Raw genomic sequence first — 22,067 nt, 5'->3', positions numbered from 1 at the left:
ATAAAAATAGTTTACTTTTAATTTGTTAGCAAAGGCCCGCTGGTATTCACGATGGCACATATAGTCCTAAACACAATTGTCCTCCAGTTCTACCTCATGAAGCAAATATTTTAAACTGTAAGCAAAGCTTTGATCTTATTTTTTAACATGGATTACAGTCTTTGTTGCTCAACTAAATCTTCAAGTATAACGGATTTTTCCATTCTATGACACAGTTTATTAAAAAAATTCATACGGCTCACAGTTCTTATGTTCAGACAAGGTTAAATGACAGAGAGGCTAGAACATAATTTGTTACACAATCTTTTCTATGTCTTTTTGTTCTTGCAAATTAACTTTTTTCCCCAGTTTTCACAGTAAAACCCACACGAGTAATCGCCTCAAGATACTTCTACAAATAATTTGCAGCATAAGGTCTTTAATGCTATGTTTTTTTTCATTAGGCTAGAATGCAATGGTGACCTCTTTCATCCGGTCTTTAGTGGCAAAGGAGAAGTGTCTTGTTAAGTCAGTTATTTTTGGTGAAAACTGAAGGTGAAAGGCCAAACAAACAGTAGATACGAAAATAAGTTATTGCCTGGCTCAAATACAAAACTGACCCTGCTGCCAGCAGCAAATTCCAAAAACCCAGTAGCTGATGTCTCTACCAGCAAGCCACTGTTTTGTGTTCCTGGAACGTATGGCTAGATGTACGAAAAGGGAAGATCTACAGTTACATACTAGATTTAACACTGTCATCACATACAATGTCAATATAATGAAATGATCTTTGTTAATCCAATTACAATTTTCCAAGAGTTGAACACAAGACAGACACACTGCACTTATCCCTGCATCCTATCTAGATCTGTGGAGCTGCCCATACGTGATACGTCTATGAAACAGCTCAGGGGTGTCTTGACATCTGCAATGATTTCCCATGCTGCCCATCAATACAAGACGATGGCACACTCTCCCATGCCTCTTTCACAGGTCTTTCACAGCTAGAAAACGAAAGTGATGATCACGATCTGTAATTAAAACAGGCCTCTCTTGCTTCTAAATTATTCTACCTCCTTGGGAGATAGGAATTCTGTCCTTTCCCTCGCTAATATCTGTCCTGGGATGGCTTAACCTCAACTCTTCATATTGAAAAAAGAAATAATGGATTTGTCTCTCTTGACAGCATCTTATAAGGCACTTGAAGATCTTTTACCAAGATTTCTGTCCTCTGCAACTGGTTCTCTCATACTGTATCAACACAATCAGCTTTTCTACACCCCATGACATACACGGTTCATCCCAGTGCAACTCTCACACATTTATTCATTTCTTTCAATCCTTGTATCTAGAAATCAGACAGTCACAGGACTGAACAAGATTCAGTTATAAAGCAAAACACAACAAATGCAATTTGATTTCTGAACTAATTTGACCATTAACTCATGGCTTGAAAACTTCTGATGGCTTAAATTATTATTCCTTTTTGCACTTGATTTGTGACCCTATTTTGTTTTGATTTAGTATAGTTTTACACTTTAGTAGAAGCACATAACCTAGAAAAAGTCTGGTTTGATACCTAAGTCTGTGTGCGATACCTGTATGCTCACTTATTCAAGAACCATTGGGTAATTAACTTGGTGATTAACCACAGCAGTTATTCCACTTTATAAATTCCATAATTAAATAGTCCAAGATGAAGCACAACTGGAACACGGCAAACAGAGAAAGCATAATTTCACATTTCATTTTCATACACATCTCATCAATACCATGATATAAAATGTATTTGAAGCCCCACAGCACAGTGCTCTTCGATAATGTATAAAAGGTCTAGAAATTATTCACAACAGTTCAACAAAAAAAAAACAAACAAAAACAATGATCGAAAACATCCTTGCTGCAGATGGCTTTTGGGGGAAAAAAAACACTAAACATAAACAAATTATTAAAATTTTATTATTTCAACCAAGTCAGTGGCAGATAAATCAAACAGAAATCATGAATTTAATCCAACATACTTGGCAGGGGACAGAGAAACCAAATGAGAATTAAATCAAATCAAAAGCCTACATGTACAGTACAATTCAAACCTTGTTTGTTCACAAAGAACACACAATTATGGCATAGAAAACAGTCTGGTGTATTTCATGAACTTCAGATTAACACTCAGTTAATGATGAATACATTTATTCAAATATAATTAAATATGCAATTAAGTAAGGACAAAGACAAAAATATTTTACTGCTAAATGAGAGCTTGACCGAGGAGTAAGGTGATAAAAGTAAATATTAGCTTTAATTATCATCCAGAAATTAAACAAAAGCAACATTCGCAGGCATAGCACAACATTATCCTTCTAAGGATAATCCTGGTGGTAATAAAAACTATGGAGAAATTGGAAAATATATTCACAGATACTCCAGGTAATTTATTCTGTATATCTGCAATTCATGGAAATGAAAGAACAGTCAGTTTTATTTCTGGTAAAGTATAATTGTATGCTTTTCCATTTATTCCTTAACCTTCAAAAAGAACCAGTTTGAGGATTTATGTGTTTTAAAAATACTAGCCACTGCTATTGCCCGGAGGCTATTAATCATGAATTGTACTATTAACAAGATGAACAAGTCCTGCCTTGAGGAAAAATATCTTAACAACTACTTTCAGACTACTCACAAACCTCATTATGTTTATAGTTGTGGACTAATGATACATCTTGTTCAAAGAGTGAGAGATTGTTTCATTCACTGTGTACCGTACTATAAGTTCTGAAACTCAAAGCAAATTATTTATTATGAACTTCATATGGAGAATTCCTGTTTAAATAGGAATACTTGTATCTAAATAAAGATATTGAATAAATCACTCTAATTATGTTTCAGATGTACATTCTTCATATTTATATGAATTTATAATATGGCAACATTAAACTATGCAGTAACATTGTGTTGTGTTGCACTTTTAAGAGCATTTGGAATCTGTGCAGCACAATGCCCTCCCATACCTGAGAGACAGTCACATACTTTTTAATAACAGTGACAACTAGAAATACATTAACTGAATCTGTAGGGGTGGCTCTGTGCCTCAGGAGCTGCGGATGTGGCTGGAAGGTTGCCGGTTCAAATCCCGCAGCCGGCAGAGGAATCCTACTCCATTGGGCCCCTGAGCAAGGCCCTTAACCCCAACTGCTCCAGGGGCGCTGTACAATGGCTGACCCTGCGCTCTGACCCCAGGCTCTCTCTCTATCTGTGTGTCTGTGTGTCTGTGTGTCCCATGGAGAGCAAGCTGGGGTATGCGAAAAGACAAATTCCTAATGCAAGAAAGTTATGTTAAATAAACTCACAAGAGCTTCTGATATGACATTAAGTGATCATAGACGCACAACCAGAAGTAGTAAAGCTAATAAAAAATTCCATCAAAAACCAACAACGCAACAACGCCGATCATTAAAGCGACTGCAAAAAGCCATACAACATATCCTTTAAGTTCTAAAGTTGTCAGAAACACAATTACAGGTATATAAAACATTACAGATATTCCGGCATCTGAATAAAAAAAACGAATTCAATTGGGAATTAAATACAGTATATATATTTAAAAAGTGTGCTAGTATTGCCCCATCTAGAAAGTTCCAATAAGGCCACCCAAGAAAGACGTAAACAATTTAATTGGAAGGGAGGGGTTGTCCACCTGCTGGTTAGAAAGGATTGCAAATGTTTTCCTGTTGAGTCATATCGTGAAGGGGAAGTGTAAACATTGACATTTTAATGGCATTCCACACATATTTCTAACAGAAACCATACTAAAAGCTCCAATCTGATCACCCCATCTGAGGCCTAATTAAATCAAAGTTAAATCAAAGATCCTTGACGATGAAGAAGCAAGTGCAAATGACTAAATACCACTTCCTTTTTTGCAAAAGAAATTCTATCTAGTGACATAGCAAGTATTAAAAGTATTAATTATGCAGTTGCATTCAAGCTGAAACTATATGAATGGCAGTAAGATGATTCAGAGTGTTAAACCAGTGTGTCACTTTTTTTTTTCTTCATTGTGGAGTGAAAAAAATGTATCGAAAATCAAGTCAGTTGAATTGATTTTTCAACACAAAAGACATTTAGAAGCAGGTAATTTGGCAGCAGTAAGTGCAGAAAGCTTGAAACCAAAATATAATTATCGTCATCTTTCATTCACTTGCTTAATAATCGGCTAGTGGAATTTCATAAATCAGTAAGTTTCTGAATTGCCAATTTATTGTAACAGTTGATTCATCATTTATAAAAATTGCATTTTTAAGCTACTCCATGGCCACTGCAGCAGAAAAAAAAGGATATGCGAAGCCTGTCAACTGATCTAAAACTAATTCCAATAAAATACCATTACATTTCTAAGTGGTAGAAATTAAATGCATTTCTACTACCTTCAACAGCAAATAAATAATAATACAATTATTTAAAAAAAATACAGAAACAACTCGCAATGAAAAATGCACAAAAGCTTTTATGGACAAATGCCACTTTTGCATGTTCTGCTGGCTGTGAGAATGTGTATGATTTATGGTTAGTGTTGTAATTAGCAAACTTTCCCTAATGATCCTGAATATAAGCTCTTTGCGTACCTTCTTTGTCATTGTGCATTTTGCCCTGGAATATAATACAGAACGCTAAACGCTACAAGCAAATAAACCAGAAGTTTTTAAGTATTTTAAAGATGTAACCAAAGTGTTTACAACAATGGTCTTATTCCACAAGAGATAACTGAAAAACAAGACATTAACTTTGTCCTTACAGCAAGAAAATACAGCTTTCTTTTCTATTATCAGCATCAAGCTGTTCTGAAATGCACTTCAAAGACGTAACTCATTATGGCAACAAAAATAACAAAGCTTAGGAAAAGCAATAACAACAAATTAATGATAACCAACTATACTGATCAAATGAAAGGGTGAATTTGATCTCTTTTTAGGCTTCTAATAATGGCCATAACAATCTTAAATTCTGAACTTTAGGAAGTGAGAATACTAACATTAACATGAATAAACTCCTACGAAACTCTTTATCTATTGAATGCAGGAAAGTAAAAGCCAATATACAATAGTATGTGCACCTCATATTTGTAAATTTGAAGCTTTTAGCTATCTGCTTTTAGCTTTATGTTTAACTCTAATAGGCTGTTATTTAAATTCAATTTAAATTTGGCTCGTTATAGTTTTTTGTTCATACCATCTAATTCCATAAGGCACATGCCAGCTGGGAAGCAGTTAAGGAGCCTTATAAAAGTGCCTCAAGCTATTCAGGCAACAGGGTGCCATTAAATGAAATAGTAATAACCCCACAAATTTCCATTATGGCAGGATTCAAGAAGGGCAAAAAGTCAGTAACTGCTACTATTCAAAGGCTTCACCATCTTATTAAAGGGCACTTTTTATGAATTCAGGTCTGGATGGAAACATAAACATGGTCTCAGAATGTGTGTGGTCCTTATAATCTAAAGTAATCTAAATGACTCTGTGGCATGCAGAGCCTGGTTGATAGCTTAGTCCAACCTTTACTCAATGCTGACCAATCTTAAGTTTTGAGACACTCACAAGACTAAAGGACATTGATAACCCGGAATATGTCACAGGCCATTAGGCACATCTAGCCTGTCTTGTAGTAGGTACAGTACTTGATATGAGGATCTCATCCAGCAGCTTCTTAAGAAAAAACAAGTTCTGAGTTTAAACAATATGGCTGCTCTTCTTGCTCCATTATCCCCCAACCCTCTGTGTAAAGAAGTGCCTCCTGTTTTCAAACTTGATGCACTTAAGTGACATTAACTTAACGTAATGCACTTCCATGTAGTTGCCATGTGAACCCTGTTAGACTCTGAGGGTGTTTAACACTGTATAGTAACAACAATGCTTACAGCCTGTATTATTTGATTTAGAGGTCACATGGCAGATTTATAAATATATATGTCTACTGCTAAAGCAGTGAGAAAGTAGTGAAATAACAAAAAAAAACTTCAAAAACATTTCAAAATCGGGACTTCATTTTTCCCTGGTGGTACACAAAATAGACCTATATCCTGTATGCACACAAACAAAAATCAATATTATATATTAGGAAGACTGGTTTTGATTTTCAAAAGATAATAAAACTTTTAAAAAATGATATATGATCAACAATTCATGCCGCCTGCTCTGTGATTTGTTCTCCTGTGCTTTATATCCCTGATACCTTCCTCTCACACTTGAAGAAGGCTCACCAGCCAAAACACTATATTTCTTCTTTCTACTTTTCACTTAGGAATTAACCTTCACTGGTTCCTTTGCAGCACCACAGATTCCCACTTTAAACTGCTTGCATGTGTACAGGGACAGATAAGCTATTAAATGTCTGACAAAATCAGAGGTCTTGTGCTAACCAAGATGCCAATCTGATGCATGGATTTTATAAAAGAAATCCTAGTAGATTTTCTTAGGAATTGCTGAAGCACTTGACAGATTTCATCCAATACCAAAGCATTCTGAAAGGCGCATTTGAAAAGCTTCTACCATAGGTTTTATGCTGACAAAGGGTCCTAAACCAGTTTGAAAAATGTGACACATCACATACTGTTCCTGTTAAAAAAAACTCTTTGGCCAAGTAGCTCCAAATTTTAATGGTACATAATTCTACATTTTGGTGGTATATAATTCTAGTACCACCAGGATGAATGTACTTGAAAATTGTATTCCTGCATAAAATGTATTTTTCTTCAGTGTCATTAAACAGCCCACAACACTAATTCCAGCTGTTTTAAAACCATCTGGCAAATTATCACTTCAAACATACAGTGGATCATCACATACTTGGCAAATTGCTCAAACTGCTTCCATTCAAAGACCAATTAACTCCAGTCACAGGTATTATTTTAGGAACAAATATAGCAAACATCTGGCCAAAATGGGGTTGCTGCATTTTACCACAATTGCCATCTGACATTTTCGTTGATTCCAGATATCATTATTGTGGGAACTGCTGAAACAACTGACTCAAACCCAGGCAAGTTTCATCAGATTCAGACCTATAACTCACACAGTGCAGCAATACTTTATACACCCACACTGGGCTATCGCCTGCTTGGCAACATTTTGCTCCCAAACATCAATCTAGTTCTGACTTAAGAACCACTCAACTGTTTGACCAGAACTGGTGCCCTGGGGTCGCTGCTGCTGTATCTCAAGATTAATACTCGTGTCTGCAATCTCAGCTCTAAGTCAAGCCTGTTCAAGGTGGGTTTCAGAATCTACCAAAGGTGCATGTTGTCTCGTCTCCCGTTTGTGACTTTCATGAACAGACTATCAAGGCACAGCTGACATTTGAAGTGTATCTAGTTTGGGGACCCGAAGGTTGCATTTCTGTTGATCTGGTGTTGTCCTCTTTGCCTCATCTGACTGTGGTCTCTGGCAAACACTGGAAAGATTCACAGCTGATTGTGATGCGTTCCGAGGTCATGGTTCTCTTCTAGAGTAGATGGCTATGTCGAAATGGCAGGGTGAGGAGCTTGGCAATCTGGGAAGACCGAGCAGTAGAATCTGGATCAAGGATGCCCCCCAGACGCCTCCTACTGGAGGTATTCCAAGCACGGCCCATTGGAAAGTGACCCCCGGGAAGACCCAGGATACACTGGAGGGATTATATACTGTATCTTAGCTGGACTGGAAGCACCTGGGAATCCCCCAGGAGGAGCTGGAGAATGTTGCTGGGGAAAGGGAAGTCTGGCCTGGCCTGCTCAGCCTGTTACCAACCTGACCCTCGCCAGGAGAACACGGACAATGAATGAATGTAATTCATGTGTGCCCCAGCGGCTGTCAAGAAAGTATTCAAAGGTTCCTTACAGTACGTTCTCCTCTGCAACACAGCATGAGAAATGTGACCTACACATTGACGGATTTTACAAAGACTTTACACCAGTGGTGGGTGGTGGGGTGGCACAGTGGTTAGCATAGCATTGTCTCCAACCATTTCGAAGAGAATATGAACCCCTAAAGAAAGTAACATTGGAGAAACTTAATTGGGGAATAGTGGTGCTCTGGACCTGTCACCGGAAGGGTGTGGTTTCAAATCTGAAGTGGGCCACTGCTGTTGTAGGAACAACAAGTAGGAACAATTGCATTGAATGAAAGCATCAGTCTCATAAATCACCAGTAGCAGTAAAAGGTTCTGATTATGTATGGTGGGAAGATTATCGCATGTCAGTAATTTTAGAAACATGCTAATAATGATCAAAGAGAAAAGCTGATGGATGAAGAAAAGAAGTCTACCTACTGGACTGCTCTGCTGAGTCCCAGTGAGTCATTCCAATTCATAAATAATTCTCCTTAAAATCTTGTGAAACACTACTTGGTGATTTACATCTGTTAGTGTAGCATTGTCTGTTTTTGTACTACACGTCAAGATACAGTAGCTTTCACTAAACAGCATTATCATTTCATCTTGATGATTTATGTATCATCTTTCACTCAGACTTAACCTTATTTTTTATAAGGGTGTATTATGTATGATGTTCAGACAGCTTGTAAAATTCTAATCTTTCACCTTTGCTATGAAAGTTGACAATCTTGCTATTGTTTTGTAAATTCACTCCTGCTAAAACATACATCATAGGACTACCTGGCATATCAGATTCTTTCAAACATGGCAGGCTACAGTCCAAAACACTTTCCTAGCTTTGCTTCATTACTATATAGCAAAGAAAGATACTCAACATTTCAAGATCAAAAAGGATGTCATTGTTAGGGCTAAGTGAGATATCATCTATTGTAAATAGGCTACTTATAGACTGGTAAACATCTGAACAGAAAAGAAACATTACATAAATAGAAGACGAATATAAAAAACAAGAGAATATTTTTTAAAGAATATTATTAATTTCTAATGAAGTGCACTTTTTGCTACATAGGTTTGAAAGGGATTTTATGAAAGCAAACTTAGTTTACATATTGGGAAGAAATTCAAACACTTCTAGTAAATACGGAATTCAGGATAACAACATGATTAAAACAGTATTATTCTGCTACAGTAATTACAGACATATTACTTGTGCACTAACATGGAAAAGGACATCAACCAATGTACAATCATTGCATTACCATACTGAATGAAAGTAACCAGTGATCTCAAGGCAGTGTGGTGGTTTTTAAAAATCATTTCAAAAACAGCAAAGGGAAAGTGACAGCAATCAGTCAGTTCTAACCATGCAAGCATACAGTCTATGTACACATACTCTGCAAATGAATGTGCAGCCATATATCAGTAAAACAATTCATCTTGCAGACTTCCCAGCTTTATTAATGGTGAAAACCTTGTGGTGTGATGTGGGGTTCACTTCTTCAGTATTTCAAGGAATAACTGGAAGAGTTCTTTGTCCTATACCATCTTGAACACATTCCTTATAAAACTCTAATAGCATGAATATTCTGACAACTAGGTTAAAACTGAAGTATTAATTTCCTATTGTTGCTGAAAGAAAGAAAACTAACCCCAGGGAATATTTTACAGGTACATTTCTCTCAAGCACTAAGCCAATCTTTCAGTTGAATAACCTTTTTTTTCCTGCCAGGAAAGCATCTTGATCTTTCCCCATTTCATAAATAAATCAGGTGGCTTAGATCACAAAGGCCATGAGGCCCTTTTGTGCTTGGTATTTTAAGGAGAACATTAATAGGAATTTGATCAGCACAAAAAAGAACCTAGTATCTGCTTTTCTCATCAACTGTTGAGCTACCATATAATCATCCAGAGACTTCTGGAAACATCCTTAATACAGTGCTAGCCTGTATGATTCTTTACAACTCCGCACATACACAGATAATCTCCTCAATAAAGGCATCTTAAAACAGAACAGCCTTGGTCTGTAAACCTTGAATGGCTAGAAAATGAAAGACTTTAGGAGCCATTTTAAAAAATGAAAAAGACACTCAGTTCTTACCAACAGTCATGGAATTTCTCTTGATAACTGTGATGGACAGTTTTTCAAAAATGTTATACTTTGCTTCAGCTTTTGAATGAAGGTGTGCTTCTCATTTATATTTTGCAATTGTTTTATACTTTATGTCAAATCTTCTGCAATCCATCCATTACAAAATAAAGTATTCAAACAATATAAACAATACAATCAGGGTCAGATACTCAGCTCAGATTACATAATGCTGGCCACTACACTCTCCTATCATCCAGCCTGGACTAAAAGATGTCACACAAGTGGTGTTAGTTCTTGTAGAAAGAATAAATAGCTCATTCAATGCAGCTGTTTTCCATCTCAAACATTAAACAGAGAAACTGACCACTGGGTCATTACATTGCAGATCACAAGGCATTCTTCATAACAGTAAGGTGTCACCCCAGCATCCTATCTAAATTCCACTCTAGGCTTACACATTCTGCCCAACCTAATGTCTCTCCCTTAATTCAATAAATTCAATGGTTCAGCAGTTTTTCCACCTTTGAGGTAGCAGTCGGGCTGCTAACGCAAAATGGCTGCCTCCTATAACTCCAGAGGGTGTGGTACGTTAGTGAAGGATAAAGCAAACACCTCCTACATGCAAGGCAATTTGGCATCATTTAGGATAAAATAAGCAATATGACTGTAATTAATAACGTGTATATGGTGACATCTGTCCCTGTTTAAAAACTAGATTTGGATTTTTGTAGTTTATGTAGATGAAATGATCATTGTTATCACATTAGGCCAGGTAATTCGTGATCATTTCCTTCAATAACAAAATTACTAAGTACTCGGTTACAAAGCTAATTTTTGGATTTTATGTATTCAGCTTTGTCCTGGAGACAATGTACTTCAAATAATTGTTTTACCATAGCACAAACTATCATCAGTAAATAGAAATGAAAACAAAATGCAACATTACAACATAAAACATACAATAAACTATTTTTGTAGCTAATTTGTAGCACAACAATTTTTATACAGCATTCACAAAGCTATAATTCCAAACTAATTTCCACTAGAACGTTGACTACCTCCTGCCTTCCACCACCACGCTCTACATTTTCAGGAAATTACAAATTCCATATTGAACCAAAGGTTAATCTGCCTCATTTGGTCAACATGCTATCTTTTTCTAAGGCAGATTTACCACAGCAGGGAGGAGGCACCAGCGTTTGCCCAGCACAGCACGTTCCTCAGAAGTCAGTGCTAAAAGCCAAACAAGCAAGCCATCAGAGACCATCTACAACCCTTGCCACAGTAGGCAGCTTATATGCTGTGCATTAAGATAGAACGCAAGACACAGTCAGGTGTCCCAGCTGGGGAAGGCAGACCCAGGCGGTTACCTTCTGAACTCAGCACGAGGAGTCAAACAAGGAGGCCATCACAGGCCCACGGCTCCAATCTCCACAGCAGGATGCCTGGCTCCAGAGCACATGATCCTGTGACAAAGCCTCTATCAGTTGGTAGGTGATGTTGAACCTGATAGTAATCAGGCATCTGTCAGGGTCTAAGAACGCCGGATGTGTCTGATCAGGCTCCATGTCAGGAATCGATCAAGGCAGCACACACAGTGGGAACATGTGAAATTGGAAGGCAACCGTAGAAGCGCCGATTCTCAAAGGCGTCAAGACAAAATCATTTTCTTTAATTTATCCCTGCTGCAGGTTTCCTGTTAAAATGGGTTGGTGAGGTTGTCTTAGAGACTCAAGATGAACAGCAGTAGACCTGCCGGCTTAGGGAAGGGATAACAAGCCACTGCGAGCCACTGAAACACACTGAAGGACAAATGCATGCAAGAAAAGGAACTTTGTGAGCAGCTGAACTTTACAGGCAAAATGTAGGAGATGTTTTTCTATGAAAAATGATTTGATACATCAGTATAAGACACTCAATACTTTTCCCAAAAGTGTTATGTTGCCTTTCATTCAGTTATCAAAATGGTATCTTAAATAATGGACAAAACCAAGCATCAAACTGTGAAGGTTGAAATTAAATCATTGACATTCATTGTACTTATTTAAGAAAACCCAGTTTACAAATCACCAAAACTGTTTGGCAAATGTCCAGAATTAAAAAGACCTTGTATCTATCCAATATAGGGAAGTATCAATTAAAAAAACATACTCAAGAGGCTACTGTACTGTTAATTTGCAATTTTTTTCCCCGGATAAGTCCACAGGAATATACTGAACAAATAGCAAAATCATCTATCCACAGTCCACAATGGGCACAGCCAGGATGCACCCTAGAGAGACACAGTGCACAATACACCCTGGGGAGGACTTGCACACAGGTGTCAGTTTAAAGCACTGTCTCAATCTTTCCTGTCCTACAGCACCCTCAAATAAATACAAACATTTTATGGGACATTTTCCACCTTCCCACACACGCGCATTCACATCACCGGTCCGAGCACGTTATCATTAATGATAGAGAAGCATTTTATTTCAGTGTTTAATCCGAGCTTGCCTCAAAGTACACAGTTGTTATATCCTAGCATGAAGTGACAAAGCCGAAAAACTCCCAGAAGTTCTACATTCTTCCTGACTGTGAAAAGTGTAAAACCACACTTGTATCACGCATGATTCCCATGAGTGCAGCTTTAAAGCTCTGCCTCTGTCTCATGTGTTAACACCTAACGTGCAACATGATGCTCCTGTTACACAAGAGGAATGTGCATATATAATATTTTATTTAGTGTTTTTTTATCTCTTTTGTGTGATAGAAATAAAATGCCGGCTGAGAATTGCCGAATGAGGGATGCCCATTAACACGGAAAGTGGGAGGAATCTGGAGAACCTGGCAGAAACATTACGAGACCACAGAAAGACAATGTGGATTCCACACAGACAGCAACCCAAGCCAAAACTGAACTCAAGACTCACAAGCTGTGAGGCCATTAAAGCTATCTTTCTGGGGTATTAAGAACTACATGTATACAAGGGATGCAAAGAAAAACGCGTTATTATTGCAACTCTTCCCAAAATGATTGTCTATATATGCATACTTTTACTTTCCAGCCTCTCTTTCTGGAGGTGCTACAACAATGAAGAATTCTAATTCAAGCTACATATGGAAAGTGTGAATTATTATTTTTATGAGTTAGAGGGTTTCACACAACCACCTACAATTACCTTAAGATCAGCGCATCTCTTTTTCTTGTACTGACCAGCAAACACACTCATGAAAAGAAATGACTTAAACATTTTATTTTTTCTAATGTTAAAAACTTTCAGGTGGTGTCTTACAAAACACTCCCAGAACATCTCTGCTCATCTAATGAACCAAAAGCTCACACAGGCCTTACTGAGCATGCTCTTCAAAATATCTGTTTCTAATACTCAAAAATCAGTCAAGTGATCAGAGACAGACTACAGGTTTTCTTTGCTTGAACTCCTTCATCAATCACGAGAGACGTGATTCAGGGATTCAAAATCCCTAAAGGCCCAGATAGTGAATCTACAGGGAAACATGAACCAGAGGTGACAAGGCACGTTTTTACACAGTGGGTTGTTTTAGTATGGAGACGTTCTCCAAACATATTGTTCAGACATCTTTCCCTTCAAGAAGGGCATTGATAAAATACTTGGATTAAGTAGCTACTGAAATAAAACAGCTAAAAAAGCTACAACACATGACCTTCTCTTGTTTGTAACTGATCTTATGTTCTTAAGACTACCATTCATACCACTTCTTTTGTGACCTGATGAAAGATACAGTATATTCTAATTATAATATTTAGGAGAGTATTTTGAAAGTCACATATTTCAATAAGGAGTGGTCTGTTTAAGGCATCATAACATTTACCTTTAACTTTAACATTAGTCATATTTAATCAAGCTGAACTGTGTAAAATCATTGTTTTCATTTACATTCTCGGGTACACAACCTAAGTACTAAGTTAATCTTTTCTGTCCTTTATATCAAAATCCATGTGTGACTTACAGGCATATTTGTCTCTTCTACAGAAGTCCTGTGTGTTAGCAGTGGCATTTCAAACCTCAAATATTTCTGCATTACCTAAATAAATAAACAGATGACTGCAATCTTCCGCCTCTCATTACTTCCTGAAGAGCCAACACACACATAATCATTGGAAATGTGGAAAAACACTCAAGGTCAACACATCAGAGGCACAAACATAATCATCTTCCTACCATTATTTCTGCTTACTTTCTTCTGAAATTTGTAAAAAGAATTGTAACTGAGCATGCACTGTTTCATAACCAAGAAAGTGGTGGCACTTACACTGTATACAGCAGGTATCGGAAAAGCATGTATTCAGAAACAGCCTACACTGTACTGTAGTACGCAATCTTCACACCCGAAGAAGGCTCCACGACTGAAACCATGTGTTTTCTTTCTTCTCTTTTCAGCATGGAATAAACCTATTACTTGTTGCTTTGCAGCCTATGCATGCTGACGCAGCTACCCACCCACACTGTAGTACTTCACTTTTTATGTTGAAGTTAGTAACTGCGACACTAGATTATCAACTTAATAGAAGCAACTAATGTACTGGAATACTATAAGTCATCCTCTGGGAATTGTATTCCAGCTTTTCAAATCAAGCGGAATTTGCTGTCTCTTCATTCTTTCTGTACATGCAACTACTGCTACAGCACTAAGAAGTACACCACTACTGTTGTGTTTCCAGATCTTAAAATATTAAAATAACAAGCGATTAGAAAACGACTTGAAATTAAAGGTAATAAAAATGCATTCCTTTTCAGGATCAGAAAAGTATCTGAAGTGTGTTGCTTTCATCTTTATTTCAAGTGAAAACACGCAGAATCTTTCCAGTTAAAACATTAACAAGGACATTCATTAAGAATATGGAGGCACAGGTTTCAGAACATATATCAGAATCAGCTTAACTCACTTTACAATAAATTCAATAAATCTGGGAAGCGAGTGAAACTATCGGCATACTTTGGATAATATAGAAAAAGAGATGTTGCCATTTTACCTGCATCGGCAGTCTTACATGCTGTTCTTTTCACTCTGTAATTTTCCTTCTTTAGGCAGAAACAATTCTATAGTCATATTCTACTGAAATCGCAGCCATTTTATTTTAAGATAACAGTTAATAGATCCTGATAGATCTGTATTGTGTACTACAAAAATTAGCCTTTTCACTAAATGGATGCGTAGGGAGTAACAAATGAAGCTAATAACGAGGAACACCTGATAAAGAGTCAACTAAGATTACGTTGGTAAATGTGATGGATTAGCTACTACAACACTTCATACTGACCGCTCAAGTGTAGTTTACCTTGTGGTGTAGTGATCAAGAATCTGAATATTCTGATAAGAATGGATTAAAGACTGCAAAATGCCAAGTAGTTTCTACCCTCCCAAACTAGTCTGTAAGCAGAATAAATACATTCAATTTTTTAAAGCAAAGGCTTTTTTTGGAATAACATAAACATGTACGACAGAAAGCTGTGGTACTATATAAATTCAGAACTGGTCTTTATTTTTACAAAAAAAGTTCTATATCATAGGCATGTCAAAGAGAAAGGTGAACTCTAACACAGAGACTACAGACAAGGACCCATGGGGTTTCTCCCCATGTTAATAATCTATACAAATCTCACACAGAGACTGAATTCCATAGTGATGAATAAAACAGAAGTCATACAGCAAATTATTCTTGCAGCAAACTTGCAGACCTAAATCATTTATTACAATATTCCCAGCCTAAAAAGAGAATTGACTCAGCACAAACACAGCAGCACCTTCATTTGAAATGTTTTCTGAGACAACAAATCCAGATTTCTGTCAAGGGTAAAACATTTGTCTGAAGAGGTGAGAAACTGCCAAAGCAGAAACCAAAATGATTCACTGCCCCAGTGAAATTGCACAACTGCAGCTGAAAAACTGGGCATGTGCAGGAGTATGTCTGTTACTTAATATTAAGATACATCTGACTATAGCAAGTATGTAGTTCTGGGATCATGAATGCTGCCATAAGTTGTAAAGGTTCACTCCTCTGTTCACACAGAAATTCAATCAGATACTAATAAAAGTCAGTGCAGTACATTTCCCAGGAGATCAGTAGTAGCAGGAGCAGTTGCATTCCTAGCAGCAGTAATTCAATCAATTAACACAATTCTTCAGGTAATAAAAACTGCCCATTCTAATTGGAGCACAATGCAGGGTTCCAGTAACCAATTTGCCTAATATGATGTAATTTTCCAAAAGAAGTCTTAAAAAACAGTCTTTAAATTACAGCCCCAACCAAACAAAAAGATACTGGAAATAAGTTATAATTTCCTTAATTGACAATTAGATTTGTCAATTAACAATAGAAGATACCCGTCATACAGTATATTGTCACAGCATGGAGACAAGAATACAGCAGGAAGCCTTGAAGTTATGCTTAGCACCTCACACATGAATTATAACTTTCAAATTCACAGTTCCATGATGCTGACTTTCTTCACAAATAAACAACTTATCAAACCTAGCATTCCTTTTGAGAACAACTCTTACATTTTGATCGGGTTTATCTTTAATTAATCAAACAGCAGCTTTACACAAAGCTATTTTCCTCCAACATCATACTGTATTACTTCTTATAATGGCAGTATTTGTGAGGGATTAATTGCTCTTTTCATGAGAATCAATGAAAACAATATTTTAGCCAAAAGCAGTTTACACAGCAGCAGGTCTATAAGCTGAAGAGGATAATTTGTAGATATACTTCTGATAAAAAAAACAGACCCCCAAAACACATTATTTAAATGGCAGTAAGAGTTTCTTTCAAACAACTTCTTAATACAGCAAAGTATAGTATGTTCAATTCACTGTTCTAAACATGTCATCAATCTAATCATTTCAAAGCCTGTTTGCTCCTAGGTTTTTTCTTACTTTAGCCAGCCACCTGCTAAGCAATCCCAAATTTAAGAGTACGCCCCTGAAATGTTATATCCTATTAGAGATTAAGTCAAAACTATTTCCCCCTGCCAACTATGACTGATGCCTGGATCAATCTCGGTCCAACTGAGACTATTCCTGCAACTTACTTATTATTACTTTATTAGAAATTATTATTAGAAAATTGTCCTCAAACCAAATGAGGACTTTGCCAAACGATGAGCAATCTCAGGCTGCTTTATTATCTGACAAATGCCATTTGCTTTATCAAGTCCTCCAAGAGGGCATCTAAAGTGACCTCTGCCCTTTGCATTCCTGATTTCTCATTAAGCTCTGAGGTTGTCTGACTCATGCAAGCAGCCCTGCCCCGGGATGCTATATTAATTTTTGTAGTCCTGTGAACTTGGAGAATATTAACTTCACCAGTTAGAATTCGTCCTTCAGTTTTGATAATGACAGGTACTGCTGTACAACGGCAAGGAGCCATAAATCTGAACAAGAGGGAAGGCTCCCGTAACTAAATGGCGGGATGTTGCACTTATACAGCTCTTTGCCGTCCTTTCTAAGCTGACTTGATTAACCAACACCACCAGCCCAACATTCAGTTAATGACAGTTAGCCTAGCATTCCTTTGGAGAATAACTCTTAGACAGTCAGGGCTGTAATTTTCTAAACAAAGATAAATTTGTAAACCCTTCTGTTTAACTGCTTTAGTTTTCCTAAGAACAGAGTAAGTGTGCACACAACACTGTGCTCCAAGCTCACCTTTAAGCTGCTGTCTGATAAATGAAAGCACTGCATGAGGTACTGCCCCAGACTAAAAACTAGCAAATGCTAAGGAGCCCTAAAGGCCTTTTACATCAGACCAGTTGACAGCGAGTGAAATAAATATTACAAGACTCCTGTGAAATTCTGTTTGTCATTTGAAATAACACAGTTTAAATAATGCATCAACCACTTTCTTTTCACCTTCTGTCCTCAACGAAGGGAAAAAAAATGAATCAAGCCAGCCTATCAGTCAGTTTAGTCTCTGTTCCCCAGGCTCTCTATATTCTACTAGGATAACAAAGACATGGGCAGAGCAGCAATAAGAGACAAGCGTGAAACTCTAGCGCACAGAAATTGGGACTAGCCCAGGTGACCAACAGAAATTAGATAAACAGAAGAATCTTCAGGAAACAAAAGGGAGTGTTATTGAAAACTCTGTGTTGGAGAGGTACTGGGAGACCCAACAAGAAAAAGGTAGACCCAGTGCCAGTCAGGATATGTGTTGCTTTTGTGAAGGTAAAACATAAAAAAAAATAAAAGTATGTATAAATGGCACATAAAAATTGTTTTAAAACCCCCCTGTAAAATGCAGATTACTTTTTTTATAGCACAGCCTAATTATGTATTACAACAGAGTTTAAAGAAATTAGTTAACAAAATGACATCCTTATTTGATTGAACATCTGTTACCACATTAGTCACCTACCTCGGCTAATGCAGTTTTTATCTCTTTTTAGTTTGTGGCCAGCATGGCAGACTACCTGACTTCAATGCATTTATCAGACATAGCAGTGCCTGCCACTTTTCATGTGTTCCCTGCCTGTGGAGGAGGCATAGTCTGATTTATTTTTTACAAGAAAATCCCAGCTAGTGACATTTAAAGGAATACAAATTACTACACATATTGTACAACTGTGTATTCCTCACCCCCTCCTACTTGTCAGAAGTACATCATGTCCAGCACTTTGACTTTCTTGAACATTGTATTTTATAAGGCTTTATTGGTGCTGCTTTGACAATGCATTTCTTTCCTTTTTAAAAACTAAAATAGTCCTTTTGGACAGCCATCATTATAGCTTATAAAGTGAAGCAGCACTAAAATACCAGACAGAGAACCACCTTCATTTTTTAATGTATTCTGAAAAACGTAATTAGGACATCTCTATTATTTCTTCATTTTCATCAGCGACAAAAAGCTTCCGCTTCAACCTTCAACCCACCAGAGCGAAGTTTTAAACATCTTATCATAAATTTACAACCCCCAAAATTATGAGACACAAAAAAATAAAAATGATGTACGTAAAGTCAGCAGCTTCATTATTTTAGAGGACAATGACTTGTTTTCTATAGTAATTAATAAAACATGCCATCAAAGGAAAAAAGCAGCAGCAATCATACCTCATATTCCTCGGCTTCAATTAGCAGCTTGGCAGTGGTTATCCTGGATTCATATGGTGGAATCTCATTCTAGAAAAGAAAAAAAAAATCTCTTTTTTTTACAATAAACTTCTGTTATATTGATTACATGAATTTCCAATTAATTTCCAGGACAGAATTTTTTGAATGTTTTTACATAGAAATACAGCTGTTACAGCCCAATGCGAAAAAACACACATATTGTGGAACAGCATGGATACTTAATGTTGCATGGTTAAAGGTAATAAACCTATATAAGTAGTGTACGTATATTATAGATACGTGAGAATCTGAGAAAATGAGAATTTGAACATCCACATTTGTTCATATATTTGAGAAAGAGAAAGAAACAAAAAGGTGCACATTTTTTTAGCTTACAAGATACACAAAACAGATCGCAAAGAGAAGAAAAATGTGTAGAAAAACAAATTACCTTAAATGAAGATGATAACGCAACATTACAGGGGGTAGCAATTGGGACATAAGAAAACATTATGATGTTGTTAGGAGCTGAAAAGAAAATGTCAGTGATTTGTTAAAAGCGAGAGAGATTGAGCGTCTGACAATTGACCAGTACAGGTGTAGGTCCTAGATAAAATTACTCTTTCAGGAAAGGGACATAACCATGATCAGCAAGAAGTAAAACAGACAGTCCAGAGGAAAACAAGCATTTAACAACAGCAGTACATCTGTGCTACCAATTCAGCAAGGCTGAGACAGAGTAAAAATATCTAACCTTGCCAGTTTATAGTCTGGACACAGTAGTACAGAAAACAAAGTGTTTCATTCTTGACATCTATAAAAGTACACAGGCCTGAATTTCTTGGCTGGAAAATAATTGAAATATTAACTTCTAGTATTTCATCTCTTTTTCATTTGGAGCATGATTGGAGACAACTGGCTGGGAGCTTCAGCTGTAATTAGAATGCTGGTGTAGCTTGCAGATCTTAAGGAAAATAGATGGTGAGCTTAGAATGCAGTCTCTTTGGGGAAAAAAATCTTCCATCTTAATAAATTAATAAATTACACATCGATTAGGGTTAATAATTACCACACAATCTGTAAACCATGCTGCAAGTATGTGGAGCTCATAATTAAGAGAATAAACAAAAGGAATGCTGTGATTTTTTTTTTTAATTAGAAACATACCCGAACAATACAGCCAATAAATTGAATTTGAAATTTCTGTGGCTCAGTAAATAAGAGATGTGTCATCTTCACACACGAGAATGCCAAGGCCATTGACTGTTTCTATCAATCTTAAACTTTGCTTGACACGCTGCTTTCCGTCATCTCAGCACAGACTCTGCCAAATTTCTTTCCAAGCCTGTTGACTGTTTACAGTGCCTAGATTCAGCTTTCCCACTGGGAAACATTGCAAGACCGCTTTACTAAAAAGAGTCAATACAACTGACATCACCCGGAGGGTACAAATTCCATAGCAATGCTGTAGGTCCAACAGTTCAAACTTCCTCAGTGTCCAATCTACTAATAGTCTTCATGCCAATTGTAATATGCTTGATCTCCTGTGTAACCTTTTCAACGTACAGTCTGAAAAACATTTAACTAAACAGTCTGAAAATATTCACTGCAACATTGATACATTGTTTTAATATGAAATCTTATTCAAGTTTAGCATTTCATCATCTGCATGGCTGTTGACAAAATGTGACTGGTGGCTTGTTATTGGTTATATACAGGTAATTATACCCATTTTAAGTCGTCTTGTCTATTGTTTTGGTCATTGTATCAGTGCTCGCAAATTTAAGAACCTTGATAAGATTCTTGATTAAGTATTCTGATGCTATCACAGGCTTTCAACACAAATGCAGCTATAATAAACACCAGAGAAAAAACACTATTTTGGATAAAACAAAGTATATAAAATTTAGATATTGATCAAAGGTTTTTTCATGAGTGACCGTGACACACTCCAGTGATTTTGACTATTACACAGGCGCTTAATCACCTCTTTAGCCAGCGAGTTGACTTGGTTCAAGTGATGAGGAGGCTTAATCTGTTAAATGGCAAACCTGGAAATCAAAATCACACAGAAAGGGACCGATACGCCCCATTTATCAAGAGAAAAATGCCTCCCTGCATTCATTTGTATGTTGAAGCAGACATGACAACACAACTGCCAATTTACCAGTTATATCTGTTTATTGAAATGCACCTGGGAATAAAAAAAATATTGTTTTGTTTTCTCGATAACTTTGTGATTTTGTGGCAGTTATAAGTGCTCATTTTTTTTTTTAACAGTGTATCAGTACTTTCTCCAGAAGAACAATATTACTTCGTGCTTGAGAAAAGCTCTAAGCATTATCAAGGACCACACACACCCCAGCAACAGACTGTTCGACCCTCTACCATCTGGAAAATGGTACCAGAGCATCCGGACCTGGACTACCAGACTCAGAGACAGTTTCAAACTATTAAACTCCCAGCCTCTCTCACCCACGAGCTGAACCCTTACAGTGCCTTCTCTCTTTATTAAAATTCAAAAACATCAACCTCTACCTCACATGTCAAAAAGTTCACTCCCCATAATTTTCTATCCTTTATTTCATTCTGTTGATGTACAATTTTGCACAACTGATATTGTTTTGCACAATACCTGTTTCCTGTTTAGTTTTGCACATTGCCTGTTGTCTCTGTCTTTCTTTTCTTATAAAATTGTATTGTTGTTTGTTTTTGTACTACTTACTGTCTGAGAACTACCTAAATAGCATTTTGCTATACCATATACCTGTGTATGAGTATAATGACAATAAACTTGAACTTTAACTTTTGAACTTTACTTTAGTTCTCGGCAGCATTAATATTACAGGGTGGAGCCTATTAATTAATCATTTTATCATGGATTCTGTGTCACTCTACATCAGTATTGATATAACTTCTTTGACCTTGTTTATTTGGATCACAAACAGAATAGCAAACAATCTCAAACAAATGCTTCAGTACTCTTGACTCCCTGTAGATCATGCTGCCTTTCTCAAGTGCTACTGAATCATAAAGATGAAAAACAAGTGTAATAACAAAC

General features: G+C 36.8%; 1 protein-coding gene across 3 annotated transcripts in view; it reads right to left on the bottom strand.

Annotated features, from left to right (window-relative positions):
• LOC148823100 (uncharacterized) overlaps positions 1-22,067 on the bottom strand; it is a 183,937-nt gene that overhangs the window by 143,516 nt on the left and 18,354 nt on the right. For all 3 annotated transcript variants that reach the window (XM_088929757.1, XM_088929758.1, XM_088929759.1), the window contains exon 8: positions 19,007-19,075. In XM_088929757.1, the coding sequence (XP_088785883.1) occupies positions 19,007-19,075 (69 nt within the window). The remainder of the gene's footprint in view (positions 1-19,006; positions 19,076-22,067) is intronic.

This window comes from Atractosteus spatula, chromosome 12 (assembly GCF_055471065.1).
Source record: "Atractosteus spatula isolate fAtrSpa1 chromosome 12, fAtrSpa1.hap1, whole genome shotgun sequence".
In the NCBI taxonomy this organism is placed as follows: Eukaryota; Metazoa; Chordata; class Actinopteri; order Semionotiformes; family Lepisosteidae; genus Atractosteus; species Atractosteus spatula.
The sequence above is the reverse complement of the archived record's forward strand: the minus strand, read 5'-3'. Positions and strand labels throughout refer to the sequence as shown.